The sequence below is a fragment of the Barbatula barbatula genome (genome assembly GCF_947034865.1).
Source record: "Barbatula barbatula genome assembly, chromosome: 16".
Taxonomy (NCBI): domain Eukaryota; kingdom Metazoa; phylum Chordata; class Actinopteri; order Cypriniformes; family Nemacheilidae; genus Barbatula; species Barbatula barbatula.
In genome coordinates, this window is record NC_136779.1 from 14,049,193 (window position 1) to 14,069,809 (window position 20,617).

Below are 20,617 nucleotides of genomic sequence, written 5' to 3' on the forward strand. Positions count from 1 at the left end.
AGTGTGCTTTACAGCCTCTGGTCACCATTTACTTTCATCATATTGATCAAAATGCCTTAACATTTAAATAAAGTTATATTTAAGTCCAAAAAACGACACGCTAAGATCAGAAGACAATAGTCACGGTAAAAATAAATCAAATGAAGAAACGTAAATGGTAAATTCATTTTTAGGTGACCTATTCCTTTAATCCTGCCATGAGCTAATGCCTTATTTTCCTGAAAGTGAGTGAATTAGAAATCATGAAAACTTCATCAAAAACTAAATGAGGTCCAATCCATCGACATAAATACTTCATTGAGCATTCAATCCAATTAGAGTAGTAAAACTAAAATATAGTCCATAATAACTATTTCACATCTGCGTTTCCAGTGGCTGAAACTCAATGGTCATTAGCGACAGTGCTCCGGGAACGTGTGGGAAGCTAATAATATATGCAAAATGTGCAAAAACCAAACCCGTCATTAACCTATTCCAAGTAAAGGTGAGAAAGCATAGTAGAAACCCGGTGAAAAAAACAAGTGCCACTTCCTATACGATCAAATATTTTAATTCGTATCGCAAAACCAGCACGATCGCCGTCCCATCTGTCATAGTACAATGACGAATTATTGTTGAGTTCGACCAATCCAGACCTCAGAAACTGATGAATCCAATTAAGCTCGAAAACACGCTTCAAATACTCTCCAATTAGACGGCATCTACTTAACTGTCCCTGCAATTAAATGTAGAGAGAGTGATCTAATATCAAAGACCCTTTCCCTTTGGATAATGAAAGCCAGGCTGGGATGTTCCTTAGAGAGAGCTTTTCAAATGAGACAACATATTGGTCCATCCGTCTAATTGAGAGACGCCTGGCGTACGAAGGAATGAGAGCGATGCTTATACCTTCAGCTCCTCCAGGTCGGGTCTCTCCATGCTGACAACGGCCGCCAGGAGCTGATCCTCCAGTCCGTCCCTCGTCACCGTGAAGTTGACCAGGGTGCACTGAGCCTGAAGTTCGGGTTGGTAGTGAGGGTTCGCCAGCTTGGTGTGAAGGATCAGGCGAAAATTGGGGTTGTATTCGCACTCCTTGTCGCCAATCTTTATGCAGCTATAGTGGATTGAAGTAGAAGGTCAAACGATATTTCAGCCAATAAATGAAAACATACTCATCCTTATGTCAATCAAAAACTGTATTACTTTTTTCTTCTGCAGAGAACAGAAGATGGACACAAAACCACTGAAACATTTCTCAAAATATCTTCTTTTATGTTCTACAGAAGACAGAGTCGTATGCAGATTGTGCATGACATGTGAATGAATAAACGATCAGAGAATATTTTGGGGGTGAACTATCCCTTGCACGCATACAGTATGTTGGAAACGTGTGTGCTGTTATTCTTCGCCTAATAAACCATTTTGAAACTTTCGACTATTTTGGTTGTTTAAATTGAGCTTACACAACGGAGAATCACATCACACTCGCTCAAAGGAACATTTATGTAATTTATCTTTTGCCGCTATGTCCTCCAATATCTTTATCTAGCGCCAAACGCGCTTCATTTGAACCAATTTCCGCTCCGCACGCGCTGCTTCTCTCTTGCCAAAGACTCTCCTGCATGAAGAGCAGCAAAAACACGTGCTTATTTGAACAACACAAGTGCAGACACGCAGAGCTGGTAAATGAACACACAACAATAAACAAAGTACAGCCATATTAAAGCATTTGTATCTGTCAGTCTGCTAAAGTTTGCTATATGTCTCCAAGCTTTCAACCAGATTCGTGATATTTTAGGAACCATAGCGTCTTTATCTACATTTAGCATTAGCATTATTGATCAGCATGTAGACCTTTGTGACCCTCTGAAAACTCAGGCGAAAGTCTCAAATCTTATTGATAATTAAGCATTAATTTCACTAATAATTTGGCATTATTCAGTCAAAATTAAGGATATTGTCCAAATAATATTCTGTAGGATGATTTGATGACTTTTGCTGGGTTTTCACAAGCAAGGTCACATTTTCTAATGAACAACATTTTAATTGGGAAATGATTTAAAGATAGACTTATTTCTGGAATGAATGTCATGGAAAGGCTAATTTAGTAAGTAACTTTGTTATTTCTGTTTATGATGAGCATTTTAATTGTTACACTACATTTGCTGTTTGCATGTTGTCAGTAGTTTATTTTATTTATACATTTTAATTATCAGACTACTATTAATAGGACATTCCCCTAAAGCCACAGCCTATACATACATAAAGTGGATATCAAAATATAATATAAATGGCCTGATAATAGATCATATTTTTTACAGTATATCCAACTGGGCTAAATTGATTAAATATTCGTTTATTTCCAAAAAACGTATTGTCCGGACCCCTGTCGGAAGAAAATATAAAAACCGGAAATGTACAAAAGTACAATACAGTACAAAAGAATGATATTTGTTTATGCAAAAAATGCTTTTAAACGCTCTTACCGTCCTTTCTTGATTGTTTCACGGCCGAGTAGAGGACTTAGAACCGGATCAACATTCTCTTCTAAATTCTCGATGAGGACAACTTCTCCTACAGACAATGCCCTCTCAATGGAATCCAAATATCTACATTAGACCATACAAAAACAGCAAATAAACAACCCTAACACGGTAATCCATAACTTTTTCTGGTTAAAAAAATATATAAACATCTTATGAGCAAGTACATACTGTAAACAATCAGTGTTAAAAACTATCTCATCTAACAGCGATTCACAGCGGTTATAAGCTTATGAGCTTATATGATGAAGAATGTCGGAATTCTTGTGAGATTTATTGCGAAATGTAATTTTGTTTCCAAACACATATGTAAAGCTTCAATTGTATGTTTCATATTCAAATGGCGATATTAAGGCAAAAGTTGAGGATTGCAGCTTTAAAATAAAAATATATTATAATGATGGCCATATTTGAACCTTACCCTCTCTGTCCGATCCTGATGATGCGAAGTTTATCTCCGTATTTGTTTTTGATCCATTTTATTCCCTGCAGCTGCGGATCAACCATTAACGGCCATCTTTCGCAGCTGGTGAGGATGGTGGCGTTCTCGGTAGACATTCTGTCTGCTGGCAGCCCTTCGTTCTGCCAGGCTGCGATATCGGCATCATCCGTCAGCATGGTCAAGGGGTCCAGCCCTTCAGTTACTGGGATCGGCACCTGTGAGGGAAAAAGAAAGCTTTGAGTGATGGACTCAACACAGAAACTCTAAATGAAAGAAATAAAAAATAAATATTTTAACTGATATAGAAGTCACGACTTGCCGAAGTGCATCTTAATTCAATGTTTTAACAATATATTGCATGTAAAAAGCACTGGTATCTGTCAACAGACCTTGAGCTGGGTGAGGTAAGGCCTCCAGGTGTTGTCCATCAGCTCAAGGCGGTACCGTTTCGTGAAATATCCAAGATAAGAAACAAATGCTGTTATTAGGAGCACATCCCCACACAGAGTGCTCTCCTGAAGCTTGAAGTTATTGACGGCCACAGCCCAGCGCACGTTCTCAGATGCTAAACCTCCAACCTACGAGCAAATACAGATGTCGATAATGAAGAACTGTGCATGCAGAATATGACACACTGCACAGAACTAAAAGTGATGAGCTCATGAAAATAGTTTACATGGTGTTGATATAAAGTGTTACCAGGCTAAGATAATTAAAACAAGATAATAATTAAGGATGGAAACTCGAAGGACAGAAAGCTTTGTTTAAAATTCAATGACAACTATCCAAACCTTTTATTTTGCGAATGGCTATAAGGTCATTTACAGCGGTACACTACAGTTCGATTGATCTGTCAGCAATTTGCTCAAAACGTATGTGGTGATGTTCAGTCGGTTTACTTTATTTAATGAGGATGAGTCTTGAAACTTGTCTGTAAGAGTTAAACTTTTCTTGACCTACTGTCACATTCATGGTGTGATTTGTTCAAAAACAGCAAGATGCGATGCAATGGCACAAGACTTCATCTGAACATAAGAGACCACTTTAAATTCCCCTTTAAAGAACATTTTAAAACGTATTATGGCCATTCCATGCTGGAGTTTGTTGAGTTCCAAAAAAAACTTAGGAATGACAAAGACACCCAAAAGCAATGTTAAAGACTGATAGAATATGACCAAAAATCTGTTTTCCATTAAATATTTATTATTCATTAATACATTAGTATTGTGCTATTTAAAATATATTAAGTTGCATTTTGACTAGCTTTTTGCAATATTTTTTACATTAACATGCTTTCTATTTTGTCATGTTGACTAGCCTTTTGCTATATACTTGCAAAATCTTTTACATAAAGTAACCTTAATTATCCACCAATAAATGAAAATTCTGCTTCAGGTTTGTAGAATGACTTGAGGGTTAAGTAATTCATAGCAGAATTTTCAGCGAAGTTAACTTTCTGCCTAATACCTATAAATAGGAAATTCATAAAAACATAATGTAATTTTGTAGTGTTTTTTTTCTAGCTGTACGTACTAGCAATATCGTACTACTGCAAATCGCATAATAGCAACATATCATTTCAAAAAATAAAATACGAATTATTGTCAGATCATCCAATAAATTACTTTTGATAGTGTGCCTTTAGTGGAAACTAGCATGGATGCGTGTGTTTGTTTGTGTGAACTGCTGCTGACTATGTATTTCAGCACGCTTGAATGTACACCATCAATAATTTGCTTTGAGGGTTTCCGCTGCATGTTAACTATAATGCATATTTTAGCATAACTTTACTTTTCATTAGTAATTATAATACAAAACATAAGGCAGAGGTTGCATTTGTATATTTCCAAGAGCAGCAGGTGTGGAGTGGGTGGAGACTCACAAGGCGGTTGGCGAGAGAGATGGTGCGTGCTGTGGTCTCAGCCTCCTTTTGGCACCTCAGCTTGTCTGCTGTAGCTTTCTCGAACTTCGCCGTCAGCTTTGCCAAGTTCTCATTAAGTTGCTGTTAGGAGAAGCAAAGGAACAGAGGACGTGACATAAAACAAAATAACAAAACAAAAACGCGTAACCCGTAATATATGAGATATAAAATATCTTAAACCAAAGACATATTGACTTACGTTGATTTTTGCTTTGATGACGGAGAGCTTCTCCTGAGCAGCGGCGAGCTCGGCGTTGGCTTTGTTCAAGGCTTGTCTCTTAGGCTCCACCTCGCAGTAAACCTCGTAAAACTTCACAATGTTGACGACCCACGAACAGAGGCCGGCGGCGGCGTTTGACTTTGCTGCTACCAGCTCGGGCTTAAACTCCGGATCCGTCAGGTATGGCTGAATAGCTTTGAGACAATTCTCATGGATGTTTTCCTTTTTGAAACTTATTAACGCGTCAAGAAAAGCGTCAACCTTGGCCATCATCACCTTTGCAGCCTTCCAGCTGCGGTCCTTTGGAACTCGACCCCCGGGGGCCGTGAGCACCATGACAGCGGCTGTTACGTTGGTTACGGCAACTACAGGAGCGCCAAAGGACTTGAGCTCTGTCAGATTGTTCTGTAAAAAGGAAATTAAACAAGTGCAATGTTGATTCATTCTTAGAATCTCAACGGGTGAAATTAAAAAGAAAAAGAAATCGGACCTTGTTGAGTGTATTTAAAGCCTCCTGGGCAGCTATGAGAGCAGGTTCAGCCTTGGACAAGTCTTCCTCGCAATCACGCTGCTTCCTTGTCACCTCCTTTGCGATGAGGGCTACCTTCTGCTCCTCTTCATCCGCCACTTTCTTCTCCTTGGCCACCTTCTCCGTCTCCACACCCACCACCTGAATCAGTTTGTCTGCACTCTCATTTTTTAGCTTCAAGTCTGCTTCCTGTGCAGCCAGTTTGTTCTTTAGGTCGTCCACCTAAGTGTTTGGGATTATCACATGTTACATTTATAAAGGCTCATATCCAAAGCGACAATGAAAGCAACATGAAAGTCACTACGGTCATATTTCATTAATCTTACAGACAGACTGTATCTGAAACTCAAACTATTCTGGATACACCTGACTATCTCTTAATTTACTACTTTTTAGCTCTGTTTAATGTATTTAAAAAACATATTCTGTGTCTTTTAGAAGTTAGAAATGTATTGCTGAGAAACTTTACTAAGAATAATTTAGTTCTGAATAGTGGAGTTAAAGCGTTACACCAATTCTGTGCTCAGGATATGTTTGGGCGGGGCTAAAACAGTGCCTCGATAATGCAATGGAGCATCCGAGCATGCATGGCCCCTCCCCTAACGCTAGAGCGCATTACTATGAGTGATCTGCTTAATTGTGGGCTCAGGATTGCTATCTCTTGAGCATACAAGTTCAGGCCCTCGCACTCTCACTCTGCCCAACTAAATAAATCTGAAAGAGGGAAATAACGTGAACAGCGAAAGGGATGAAGGATGAAGATCGGCCGCATTGATCGCACGTGTTTGAATTCGAATTCTCCGGGGACCGAGGTTGAGAGAGGCGAGTGGGCACCAGCAGCGGACACGCCCCCCCAGCGTTTGAGAGCAGAGAGCTCTGCTCAGTTTTTCAATAATATGAAAACGCATAATATTTACTTGGCGGGTTTAATCCTTCATATTTGGTTGATTTGGTTATTAACAAATGTGTTAATGGCGTGACACACTCAGAACACATATTTAATATTGGCTTACACTGACTTTTAAATTAATCTAATCGGATCAAATCTTCAAAATTGGGTTTTTAAAAAAAGATTTGTGAATTTGGATTGGATCACAAGATCCAATCTAGAGTAGGATTTTCATCTGGATCGAATCATTCGATTATATTTTTAATTCGTTCGCGACGTTACAATACATAATCACCCAGTTCGGGACTCCTGGACCACCCCATCAGGGTTTATTCTGGCTTTTTATTACTTCGCAAAGAGCCTGAAAATTGCCACCATATAATTTCACATGCATAACCGGCCCAGCATGGTCATTAACCAGTATCACAGTGTACATGGAAAATGAATGAACTAACCGTTATCACCTAATTGCATTGCCACCTGGAGTTCATTTTACACTTGTTGTAAAATCATATAAATGAGCACCAGTTTGAATTGATAAATGACATCCAGAGCCGAAAGAACAGAAAGAGCTACTGTTCGCAAATATATGACGGATTAACTTATTTTTATGTCACAGCTGATTATGCCATTGCCACTCATTTTCTGCACCCAACACCGAGCTGGGAGAGCTCATCGGGCCAGAAAACAAGAACGAAAAGGTGAAATATGCAATTAGCTCTTTTCAAAAACAACCCCAAACAAAATGATGGGACTCCTAAACCAAACAAATAGTCAAATATGGCACGTCGGGAAAAAACTCAAATCTGTTTCCTTCTTCCAGCATCCAAATGAGCTGATTAGCCTTAAGAAAATGAGACGTCAGGGATGAACTGCCCTCAGGGTAGGAAAAGCCTACAATACCCACACAATCAGTCGCCATCATGTGGATAATTAAACTGATGAATAGGAGGTAAAGATGGCGGAATACTAATTGCCTAGAAAGCACAGTGAGGAAGAACACTTAAACCCCTCTTCATCGAAGTTTGTTCCCTCTCTGCTCCCCAGACTACATGAAACGGCAATAATGATTCCTATTCAGTCAGAAAGAGGATACTTTGAAAATGAGCATCTGCGTAGGGGCTTCGCAAGTCTGGATCAAAGAGTAGAAGTCTTATCTTACCTTTGTTAAATCACCGTGGCGTATATTAAAACAGACATTTGGGATTAAACAAAATCTTTGGACATTAGACAATGACATCCGCCGTGAAGCACTGCTGTGTCAATATCACTGTAGTTGTTATTACACAAAATCAAAAATGATTACAAAGATAAATAAATGATATACTAAAATTTCTTATTTTTAGTGAAGACGAACACAGCCGCCTCTGTGAGTTGCGCAGCTCTTCATTCACATGTACTGTAAAACTAATGAAACCCGCGCACCCCGTCTCATCCCCTATGCCCTCAGATGTGGGCAGAGACCAGCTAGTTTGCATTAATATGCACTAATTACATGTTACAGTGGTCCCACCTTAATAACGCGGCTTCAGGCAGCACAATACACTTTCTGCCTCATTAGCACCTACTTTTTATTTTGAATTCTAGCCAGACCCGCTGTCTTCCATCCTCGGCCCCTGAACCGTTAATGTAAATAGGTTGTTGTGGTGGCCGTCGGTCTCCCACCGCACAATAGGATGTCAGTCGTACGTGTGAATTTTGATTCAAGTTCTCCTCTCCCCTAATACCTTGCAAGTGCACAAATGAGCTTTCTGATAGCTTTTCCATTTAAAGGGTGGTGGGTCTGGGAATGGAGCCCTGAGGCCATTACCTGGGGATAAAAAGAGTGCTTCGGCAGGTCCGTGCCTGCGGGATTAACGCACACACTTCTATTACAAGCTGCTTTGTATGTTCCTCTGGAGGCATAATGCAACTCAAACAGAAGGACACGTTAGATAAGTCATAATGTCTCAATCGTAATAATTAGCAAAGTTGTTTAGCAAAGGCGTTGCTGAGAACGCAATTACAAGTTTTAACTACTTTCTTGCATTTATTAAAAAATGCTAATGATTTTTGGGTGGGTGTTTGAAGGGGTATTCTAATGTGATCGCTAAGGTGTTCCAAGTAACATAATTGCACGCGGTTGCTCGGGTGTTCTGAATGGTTGCTATGACGTTGTTATGGTGATTTTGACAGTTGTTAGGCGGACAGTTGTTATAAGATATTCTGCCCCCCAGAAATGGCTTGAATCCATATTTAAAGGTGCTGTGTAAGATCTTTTTTGAGGATCTATTGACAGAAATGCAATATAACATACATTACTATGGGTTCAGAGGTGTATAAAGACCTTACATAATGAAGCGTTGTGTTTCTATAATATGAGAATAAGCTATTTCTATTTTTATAAACCGCGGGTCCCTTTGCACCATGTTGTTTCTACAGTGGCCCTAACGGACAAACTGCTCTACAGAGCAAAAAAGAAGCGAAAAATGCAACAAGTCCTGTGAAGCCTACGTACTGTACCAATACAGGTTGCCAGTAAGAGCACATCCTACACTATTGGTGTATCTGTATGTATAAACGTTACTGTTTTGCATCTCTGTAGTTTTCTTCGTACTATTTATCAGCTCAGTTTGAAGTTGTCTGATCAACATCACTTTCTTCCATTCTTTTTGAAGATTGACAGCCTGAATCCTTTATCCTTATTTATAAAGAAAGTCACCCAGGTTTGGAAAGACCAATTCATTTGATACATGATTTGGTAAGTGTGTGAGTCTATTTGTCTATATATAGTCTCAAAATAAATCATCAGATATTCTGCCATCAACTACTGTATGTATGCTTAGTTGATAACTCTGTTCTTGTTTCATAAGTCAAAATCTTTAAAGCATGCAATCCCCAAAGCAAGTGAAGGGGCCCATGACAAGCCGCACCTGAGCCGTGGTGCTGTTGAGCTTCTCCAAGCCATTTTCCAGTCGTTCCATCTTCATGGTAAGATCCTTTTTCTTAAGCGCCAGCAAGTTCTGATACAGCTTGATCTGCTCCAGGAAAGACTTGGGTGTAGTGTAGTTATACCGCCTCTCATTGGCTAGGTAGTCCCTCGAGGTCTTGTTCACGCTTACGTGCACATAGGCCATGAACTTACTCACCGAGTCCTTCACCTCTGGCTAGATGTGGGAATATTAACAATGCAGTTACGTTTCAATACATTAAACATTACAATCATTCACTTCCCCAAAAATTACATTCGGCATTGAACGGCATTTGCACCTGAATCCGTTAGAGTCGGTTTAATTCTGAGATCACATTGAGATGGATTACTGCGGCAAGAGGCCGGTGCAGAAAATCACTAACCTCCTAGAACTTTTTCAATTTGATCTCAGTGCTTTGGATTGAGGGAATCGTGATAAAAATCATGCAAAGAAATGTTGTTTCTTGCTAACCTAGGTCAAACGTTATTTCGCCGCCCTGCTGATATGTGTTTAGGTGAGTGGCTCACCTGGATGTGCTCTACCTCCTGTAGGAACCTCAGACTGACCGACTCCAAGGCCTCCTGCGGCCACTCGTGGAACCAATCGATGGCAGTGCAGTTGACCACTGCTGGAAATTTTCGACTGCGTACCCTGAGCTTGCTGCCCACCGGTGAGAAACACAGGGCCACCTGCAGGAACAGAACCTTATGATCGTAAAATGCTCACCTAAATTTAAGGTGAGCATCTTTTTATTGCAAGAACTGGAAACTCAATGTTTGATGCTCGACCAAAAAGCGTTTACAGAGAGGTGTACAGAGCTTAATCTTTCTCAAAGGCCGTGGGAGTACAAAGGCAGCACTGTGCCGGTTTTTGAATCATTCTTGCTCACGCACTTTGAGTTGCCTACGAACGCGATCGATGAAGAACTTCCAGCAGTTTTCCCTCGTGTCCGTGAGACCCAGGCCACGCACTTCATTTCTTAAAGAACCGATGATGTTCTCCACCTCGTCATCAGGAAAGAGATCAGGGATTTCACCTGGGACCAAAGCAAAAGAAAGATGAAGTCAACGCAAGGTTGTTTAAACTCTGTGCTGACACTAAAGAAACTGAAGTGTTCAGTTGTTCAGTGTGCCATCAGTCTTATAACAGATTTGGAGCACCAGCATGATAAAGCGCTTTTAAAGAAAATTGTCTTAAGGCGAAACATGTGGGAATGGCCAATAAAGCTGAAACTATTAAATATAATCTATGATATGTCATACACTATGTCTCAAACCATATGTGGTTTGAAATGTCTTAAAGGGACAGTTCACCCAAAATCATAATTTACTACTATTGGAGTCAGCAGTGGCCAAGAACTGTTTGGTTACAAGCATTTTTCCATTTATCTGTTTTAGATACAGTTCCTTTAAATGTGATGTGTGGGGGCCATTATTTTGACAGTCATTGGATGACACAAATATTAAAGGTAGTTTACTCACCCTCAGACTGTAAACATTTCTTTGTCCTGCTGAACACAAAGGAAGATATTTGCAGGAATGCCAGTAACCAAACAGATCTTGTCGCCTGTTAACTGCCATACTATGGTAGTCAATGGGGAATTAGATCTGATTGGTTACTCACATTCTTCCAAATATCTTCCTTTGTGTTCAGCAGAACAAAGAAATGTATATAGTCTGAGGGTAAGTAGATGATGACAGAATTTTCATTTCTGGGTGAACTGTCCCTTAAAAGATAGAATCAAAAGAATTCAAAAAGAGTCAAGTCTGAGTAAAAAGCTAGATAAACATAACTAAGCCATGTTTTCCAGTTTTGTACTAAATGAGCACAAGAGATGAGAAATGAGCACATAGACTCAACAGATAATGTATTTATGAAGAAATGACTTTCTTTCGAGGTCCGCAACAGAATGCTTTAGATATTTCATGATGCCTTCATTGAAAGTGTTATGACATTCTGTATTGCATGCTGGTATGGTAATGCTACTGAGGTACAGTAGAAATCATAAAGAAACGTGGTAACTATGACAACTGTGACACATCGATCTGTCTCTATGTCTGTCTATCTATCATATGTGAAATAACGTGTGCATGGCAGAACTAAAATAAAACCAAACCTTCACTTTTTCCAGATTCTGTGTACTGCGTGTAAACTTCTAAACTGTATATAGACACTATTAAACCTTTCTATCCTAACATGACTATACTAGTGAGTCATAACACAAGTAGGGATCAGTAAACCAATCTAATGACCCGGTCTTTAGGAAATGGCAAAATGAAAATCTCATTAAAATTATTCCAATACTCATGATGTTGCTTGCAGAAATATCTAAACTATTGCCAAGCTTAAAAAGGAAGACATCCAAAGGGTTTCATCATCTTGTTGTGTTTCCTATAGCTGGCAGACAAAGCAGTACTCGATGCCACATGGGCTCAGACACACCAAGCCTTACCAGACGCTAAAAGGTCGTTCACCAACACTAGGAACTTCTCATCTGTGACCTGGGCATCTGTCATGAGGAACACCGTGCCAATATTCTTCACACCAGCTTTGATGTACAACGCGCCCAAATCGCTCTAAAAATACAGGAAACAAAATTCAAATGCCACCGAGCTCCGCTTCCCTGGAGATGTCCCTGAAGAACACTTGAAATAAAACATATTTTGAGCATAAAAGTTCATGAGGTGTGTACACAGTAATGCACAAAATGTGTTAAAGAGGTCCTCTGTGTACTTTTAATTATTCCAGTATATTTTTCACGCATAGACGGTTTAAACTCGAATGAGTAGCATTACAATAAAAATCTGAAAGGGCAAAAAGCAAGCCTTCTCATGTCTCATGATTGTTATTTAGAGCGATACGCTATAACCGGTTTGCAAGCTTTGTTTGTATGATGCTGTAATAAACAGAGCGTTAATCTTGCCAAACCTTCAGATCAGGGATGGAGTATCCTTTCTTCAGAGTGATCTGAAAGACCTCCAGGGAGCTGATGAAGGCAGCCAGCCTCGTGAGGCTCTGCTTACCGCTGCCTCCCACTCCCACCAACAGAGCGTTCCCCCTGGGAGACTCCAGGATCCGATTGATACGGCAACTGAAGCAGGTAAGTTAAAGGAAGTGAAATAGTGGAGTATCAAACAGTATAATAGAGGATTTATACTTATTAAAGGGATTGTTCACCCAGAATAGTATTTATTTACCCTCCTGTTGTTGTGCACCTGTATGAATTTCTTTCTTCTGGAGAACACAAAATATATTTTAAAGAATGTTGGCAACCAAACAATGGCGGTACCCATTCACTTCTATTGTATGGAGACAAAACCAATGCAAGTCAATGGGTGCCGCCGTTGTTCGGTTACTAACATTCTTCAAAATATCTTATTTTGTGTTCTGCAGAAGAAACATTTTTGGTGTGAAAATATATATCAGCCATTCGCTCTTTGGCATCATTCTCAGCCCAAGCTAAAGCAGTGCCATGATCTGTCAGCAGTGACGGTTTCTGCGATTTTCTTACATATGAGACATGGCATCCTCGAAGAGAACAAGGTTCAGAGCTGGATTGACTTCATTGTAACTGTCAAGGGCTTCCAGCAGGGTCTTGTTCAGGCTCCCACAAGACTGAACCGGCATGTATTTGGGTTCACCGATGCCCGTGGCAAAGTGGCAGTACATATTCATCACCTTGGCCTCTTCCAGGGTCCCCTCCATATCCTGGTGGGAATAAAAACTGGCCTTTAGAATTCCATTAAATATTAAAAGTTGAATAAACAGGGTTGCTACTCTGGGAGCGAACTCATAAAACTGTTTTAAATTAACTGCCACCCTGAGATTTCACACCGGTTGGGTAGCGAACTGCAACCTGCCGTTTTTAAAAAACAACATAAATTCTGTGTATTTCTTGTTGATCTGGCTTGTTATGCAGTAGAACGTGTCAGGGGTGACCAGAGAGCGAGCAGGATGTCTGTATGTGTGATGATTAGATGCTTCTTCAAAGGAAAGCAGCAGTGGACTATTTCTCCCCTTCACTTTCTTGTAGACCACTCTGACATAAACGTCATGAGTTGGGGGGCAGCAAAAAACATAAAAAACATTTTTCCCAATTTGCTGGACTGATGGCAGGCTGAGCTGACATGGTTTTGCTCTGATTAGCATGAGCTCTCTGAGCAGCGCCTTGTCCGGCATTTAATGACTCCCTCCACGGCAGCAAACCTCTCACCTCATAGAACTTTTTCACCAATTCCGACTGGAGCTTGTCAAACGTGGCGAAATCTTTGTCGTCCACCATCTTGTCGCGGTACACTCGGTTGGACTCGTGAAGGTAGATCTTTACCAGGTCCTGAGGAGTCCGCAAACACTCGCCGGTGCAAAACAAGATGCCCTGTAATGAAGCAAACAAACTGTTTTGAAGGATATAACATAGGACTTGGCGAAAACGGGGTGTAGGTGTGTATCGACAGTACACCTTTCTCAATAACGATGAGAAAATGTTTGATACGTCGTTTTAGTTTTCATCACTTCATGTGTTTTAAAGTTGTGTCTTATTCAACGTAAGTGATTTTACTCTCAGTTTTTTAGACATACATGTATGCCCACGCACATCCGACACATGCACAAAGACGCAAGTTCTCCTTTTCGCCTTTTACACAATGTTCATATAAACACAACTTATAACAATGGATGTGTATCAGCATTAGGTCTTAAAGTGAGAGTAACCTATTAAAACATTTTTTTCTTTTTCTAGACCTGTCAGAAAAGTCTATTTGAATACCAAAGCATTTGATAGTATGCAAAAAAAATACATGAAAAAAAACGGCAGGAATTACATGCTCAGATCTGTGTAATGCAATATATCCCATCACAGGCCTTTAATATCTGCAATTACCCGAAGTGACTGAAATGAATCTAAATTGTCGACCAAACTACATTTGGCCATGTAGCCAGTAGAGGCTCCCAACTGTTACGCATTCATTGCTTATGAAAAAGCAAAAGCTTTTCAGGTGTATAAAGTTAACCCTTTCGAGCCATCGCCACAAACATTAAATATCAACAATTAACAGAAGTGACTGAGAGATTTTCCAAAATAAGAAAATCGATCTCAACATTGACTCGAGAACCTCGGCTAAGACCGATAGTCATTCGGATTCTGAACGCATGAATGGATCCCTGAAACCATCGTCTTGTGTGATCCACAACTCACTAGTGCTGGTGCCTCAAATTCGTATCGATTAGCTATCAAGAAGCAGGATAAACAGCCTCTCGGTTGTGTGGGCTAACCCTTAGTCCATACACAGCCCTTGATTTACAACAAGCACCTGTCCAATTTCTCTGCACCGTTCATTCTGACACTTTGACGCTTCCTCTAACTTCTATAAGCAGGCTTTGCTGGAGCACTTTGTCATTCGGAAAATTAGCTTCATTCTGGCATTAGCCTGGACTGAACTCCATCTGCCCCATTTTTAGTTGCAATTTGCAAGTTGCAACTAGCAATTTGTGCAAAAGCATAAATTTAACATAATTTTTTATTTTTTAACAATCATTTTAGATTATGATCATTTTTAAATGTTATGAATATTGAAATCACTTTATATTAGAGATGCACCGATACGAAATATCTCCATCAATACAGACAGCCAATTATTCAAAGTGATGTCTACCGATACCCATAGTTTGGTGGTTATATTAACTGGCATAAATTCTGAAGATTACATTTATATTTTTTTACTTTCTGAGTGCTATCAATTCATATAATGACTATTAATATTAAACATCAAACTGGTGATGTTTATTAACATTTACTAAACACAGAGCACATATTCATTGCATTTCCCTGTCCTTTTTTGATTGACAGGATTTTTCGGCCCTGATCAGCAGCTGTTTTTAACGATGGGCCAATAACTGACCGAAAGATGGTTGATATATCGGTGCATTTTAACGTTTTAATAAAAACCTATTCATAAATACATTTAAAATAAATGATCATGGTAAAAAAGTAGCCCCTAAACTAAGGATAAAAAAATATGATGGTGAATTGTATTCACATGCTAACTGATATAAAAGCGACGATCCTTTAGAATTCCGGTACATGTGATCAGTCTGATGAACATCATCATGAATTCTGCAGTCCTCTTTTTCTAGAGCACTGCAGGATGCAGTCAAGAAACGCCGTCTCTGTCAACCACGTGGCTCTTCAAAGATGCCATTGCCTCAGTGCCCTCCTTTGAAAACAAATACATCAAACTGACTGCCCATCGCTGCTCTGCAAGATATAGTCTCGGTCACTCCCTGCAGTTACGCCCGGACAGCACCCGAGGAAATCTGTTATGATGACATACAGAGCTCTGAACATTTAAAACTCAGTGTTGTCAAATCCCAGCGGTGCCTTTCCAACACGCAGCGTTCAAATGACTTCTCTATGGAGTCTAATTATCTCACACACAGGCTATAAATAAATGACTTTATGTCAATCAATGTATTGAAATAAGTACCTACTGGCGACATCTTCTATAAGTTTTTCCCTGAACTTTATTAATAATGTTTAAAGGAAACTTTTATTTTGCTGACGGGTGAATAGGCTCCCTCAATTCCTTTCCAATTTTTTTTAAGTTCACAAAAACTAACTGGATACGATTTTGCCTTTGGGTTTTCTTCATGCAACAGGAGATTTGTTATACTGTGTATATGGAACCAATTAAATGGGTCTGAGTAATCATGAAGAAATCAGCTTCTCCAGCCACTGCGGTATAACGACATAACTCAAAGATGCCAAGAACGTAACTACATTTTTCAGAAGCGTGACTGTACTGTCCCTGTCACTTTTCCTAAACTATATACTGATGGCAGAAGGTCTGGACTCCACGGTAAAGAAGACAACACAGGTAGCACAATTCTCCCAAAAATCATTACAAATTTAAGCGATAAAATGCCAACTTTGAAACTCCTTAAGTGTTGCCAGTATTGGATGTGCTGTACATTTTGAAGGGGACTGCTGGTATCCCTCAAGCATTAGAGACCCCTATAAGAGTTCAAAATAGACTTGAGAGTTTCCCTCAGATACATTTATTTTAGAGAAATATATAATGACAAATCGGAAATTTGTGTAGATAAGATACAGTAAATATTAAAAAGTTTACTTTAGTTGACTTGTCATGTCTCTTAATTAATGTGTGTAAATTTGCTGGATCATTTATTGGTTGTTAGGTTCTGATAAAGGTAACTTGAGTGAAAGAAATGTATGCTTATATGTATATCCTCACTTGTACTAGCAAATATTGTTTCATACTCATTCTTAAAGGGGCTGAGAGTAATATTTAGGAGGATCTATTGACAGAAATGCAATATATAATTTTCTTAGAATGAGCTATTTCTCTCTACATAAACCACGGGTCCGCTTGCATGGAATTCTCCATATTGTTTCTACAGTAGCCCTAAACCAGGGGTCGGGCACTTCTGTCCCCCTGCTGCGGCTTCCTGCAGTCTTTATAAGGCCCTCTTTATGCCTGGTATTAAGATACGTTTGGGTCGATCTGATCACAAGTGGACGAAAAAGGCACATACCCATTTATACCTGCTGCTGCAATCCGTCAATTTTGTCCACTTCCGTCCTGATATCTTCAATAAATATCTGTAAAACCATACAGGTTTACCCAGCCATGCAGCTATGTATTCGCTTTTTCAGATAGTTCATTCGAATAGACGAAATAAGTGCATGCAATGTACACATGAGCGCAATCGGAGATGACAGAAAGAAACATAGAGAGAGAAGCGTTTTTCTTCTGCTTAGACAGATGTGAGACAGTGCCGAACACTGCATGCGTGCGTGCGTGTGTTAGAAATGGCATGGTGTGAAAACATTCTGCTTGGTTTACTTTAAACCAAACTTTTAGGTCTTTAGCCTGCATAGTTAAAATCCTGTATGGCTAGCGCGCTTCTCATAATGTTAACACATGATGTCCGGATGCAGAGAGTACGCGGTCTCTTGTGGCTGTTCATCAAACGCCGCCAAAACAAAAGTTCACAGGAAAAAGACAATTTTTTTACATGAGCTTTGTTATATAACCTCTCCAGATTACACGATTTTAGCCCAACTTTGACCGGATTTGCATGTCGTATGACATCGTAGTAATTCGTAAAAGTTTTTTCCCTGGCTGTGATGCTGTATTGACGTTGACCAATAGAAGCACTGCACAGAAGCGCGAAGCTCTTCCGTACAAAACATTCAAACATGGTAATGTGCGGGAGAGACAGTGGAGTTGGTGATGCCAGGTGGGACAATGCAATGGAGGAAAAGTTTGTTGAGTTATGGCAACAGTACTCCTGTCCGTGTGATGTTTCCTCTGTACAAAACACGCTGCTTCAAATCTCATGTGAGAAAAACATATTGGTACTATCACTAGTGCTTTGTTAGAGATCGCTTGATATTTCCTGATAATGTGTAACCTAATGTTACGTGTCTAACCAAATTCACAGAAGGCTCCAACTAAATTTACTACACAAACTGCAATCATAGAAGTGGCCATTTACTTCCAAATCTTCAATGCGGCACGCCCTTTAAAACAGAGCGTTTTCGAGCCGGCTTCAAAGCCTAGGTAGAAAATAGCCTATCACTTATTGATTGTTATGTTTCCAAATGTAAAAACCGTGCGCACATCATAAGTAGAACTCAGACTACGGTATACAACAAAAAAAACAGCCAGTTGAGGACACCTTTAAGTCACAACCTAGATTTAACTATAAGGACTAGGTTACAACTTATGCACTACTGTGCATTTTGTACCATTACCCAGCAAACTCTACGTACTAAATAAATATTTACGGAGGCCTCCTATCAAGAGTACTGGTTGGAATAAAACAGCAGGCTGACTAAACTAAACTAACAAACTGGAGGTAAACTGGTAAATAGCTGGTGCAACACTACCCAGATGCCCAACCAACAGGTATGACGTCTGACACTACACTGACATCTGTGATGATATATTATTGTGCACACAGCCGATTTTGTGCCGAGCAATTATTTACTTACAGTAAATAAATCTGTCCTAATGCTGTTTAAGTCCGTCACCTTTTTATTCCAGTGCCAGATAAATACTGCCGTGATTGCCAAACACAAACAAATACACATTACACATCTGCTGGTGGTTTTGTGACCTCATTTTTGTTACTAGAAACTTAACTGTATAGTTTAACTATAAATTCTGTGTACCTTGTAGCTTAAAAGTTTCAAAGCAGCTTCCACGTAGGTGCTAAATACTGAATAGGCATTTATAATAAATAAAGAACAAAAAGCGCCTGGATGAAATATTTTTCTCCGTGTAAAGATTCACAGAGAAAGTGTCTGGAAATGCAAAGTGCTTTGAGGGTGTCGTGCGGAAACGCTCTCCTCCCTCTCCTTCTGTCCTTAGGCAGCTGAACTGTGAGTTGAATTAGTAAGGCAGCACTAAGGGCCGCACTTCAAATGTTCCTTCAGCTGCGTCTCATCTGTTCCCTCTCTCGCTCTCATTTTGCTTCATTACTCCGACTGCACCCAAAACAATGAGAGGTTCAGAGGACACCCTCCTCTTTTTCATTCTTTCATCATCGGCAAACTGAGGAAACGTAGCCCAATAAAGCCACTTTAAAACAATTGAAATCCAAGGAGCGCTTGTTTAAGTCAGCGCAATAACAAGAAGCGGGACGGCAGTGTGGCTCTTGAAAGGTGGCCGTGCTGAATTGTTTATGCGTGAGCATCTGGCTAATGATGTTGAGCTTCTAAACTAGCTCGAAAATGGACGTGGCGCTCGGGCGGAAACCGTTTAAAATTGGCCACAAGCATGTCCGACCGAGATGCTTTTAATTAATGGATAAAATGGAATTTTACCCGCTTGTCGGAAGTTAGGTAACTTCCATCAGAACGCGTACATGAAAAGGAGCCACGGATGAGTGAATTATTTACATCAGCCTGCAAAGAGAAACAAATCAGGAGCTGATGGGCTGCCTTTTTGACAGAGATTTAGCCCCGGGTGTACATTGTCACATGCTTTCAGATATGAACTGATATTGTCAGTTGCAGTCTGTAACTTCTTTTCGATAAAAATACACAAGAAACAGTTATAGGGTGAGTACATAAAAATGTTTGCTTGTTAGTTGATGTACGATTTCAAGGGAAGTGTCATCAATCAACCCGATTAAAGATAAGTATTGAAAACTTCTGAAAAACAACAGAACCTTTCCCAGAATATACTAGAAAACGGAATGGATTTAATGGTCATAATGGGATTTGTATTGGATTATATGGAAACTATAGTAGTTTCTACTGGTATGTGATGGATTCCACTGGTGGAACGTTATCAGGCTTATGGCAACCAATAGAACATTATTCAATTATTTTGTATAATGCCCAAAACATACAACAAAAAGGAATTTTTCTTATCGTTTTAATGAAAAAAGCTGGTTCATAATGGAAACCAACCATTAGAATTTCTGTGATTGAATTTCTGTTTTTTTCAGCAGGGAAGTAACCTGTATTTTTCTTTGTTCAAAACAAATGTTGTGATATAGAGACAAAAGTTACTGATTGCAGATTTACTGTAAATAATGAGTTCAGTTTAGTTCTAAAAGCAGGGCTGTAAGATAACTTTTTTGCGTGACATTGGGTCCAGTTGCAAGAAACCCCTTAAGTTAAGAAAACCCTTAATTCTAATTATAACAGCATTGTCACTAAAGGTTTTCTTATATTGAGAGATTAAATAGGCAGGTATAAAAATAAAATAAAAGTCCCCGTGAACCAGAAGTTGCGACCGTTTTAACTTCCGTATTCTGACGGATTTCCGAGTGAAGATTAGTGGGTGTGGCTTGCATTTTGTATTGCAAATTGATTGGTTGTATAAAAATCTTTTTCAACTATACAATAGTGGTATATTTGTCCACATAAAATACTGTAGTATACTATAGTAGCTATTTACTATAGTAACCTGCAGTACATTTTCTAGATACTATTGTATTTTTAAACATTACTAGAGTAACTACAGTGTATTCTGCAGTTCATCAATTTACTGCAAGGACACTACAATTTTCTATAGCAAATACTATTGTACATTCAGTATTTTTTCATTCAGACTTTTATTTTGACCGGGCGTCGGGAAGACACTTGAGGTTTAGTGTATCTTTGATG

The 20,617-nt window shown here is 39.4% G+C and overlaps 1 protein-coding gene across 1 annotated transcript in view; it reads right to left on the reverse strand.

Moving 5' to 3' along the window:
• The window catches only part of dnah9 (dynein, axonemal, heavy chain 9), a gene marked incomplete at its 5' end in the record, with an annotated part of 98,082 nt that overhangs the window by 35,494 nt on the left and 41,971 nt on the right, over positions 1-20,617 (reverse strand). Inside the window, 14 exons of the mRNA XM_079476918.1 lie at positions 889-1,093; positions 2,466-2,588; positions 2,944-3,179; positions 3,354-3,542; positions 4,847-4,966; positions 5,085-5,510; positions 5,596-5,856; positions 9,436-9,669; positions 10,002-10,163; positions 10,368-10,510; positions 11,927-12,050; positions 12,403-12,565; positions 12,986-13,182; positions 13,688-13,849. Of these exons, the coding sequence (XP_079333044.1) occupies positions 889-1,093; positions 2,466-2,588; positions 2,944-3,179; positions 3,354-3,542; positions 4,847-4,966; positions 5,085-5,510; positions 5,596-5,856; positions 9,436-9,669; positions 10,002-10,163; positions 10,368-10,510; positions 11,927-12,050; positions 12,403-12,565; positions 12,986-13,182; positions 13,688-13,849 (2,745 nt within the window). The remainder of the gene's footprint in view (positions 1-888; positions 1,094-2,465; positions 2,589-2,943; positions 3,180-3,353; positions 3,543-4,846; positions 4,967-5,084; positions 5,511-5,595; positions 5,857-9,435; positions 9,670-10,001; positions 10,164-10,367; positions 10,511-11,926; positions 12,051-12,402; positions 12,566-12,985; positions 13,183-13,687; positions 13,850-20,617) is intronic.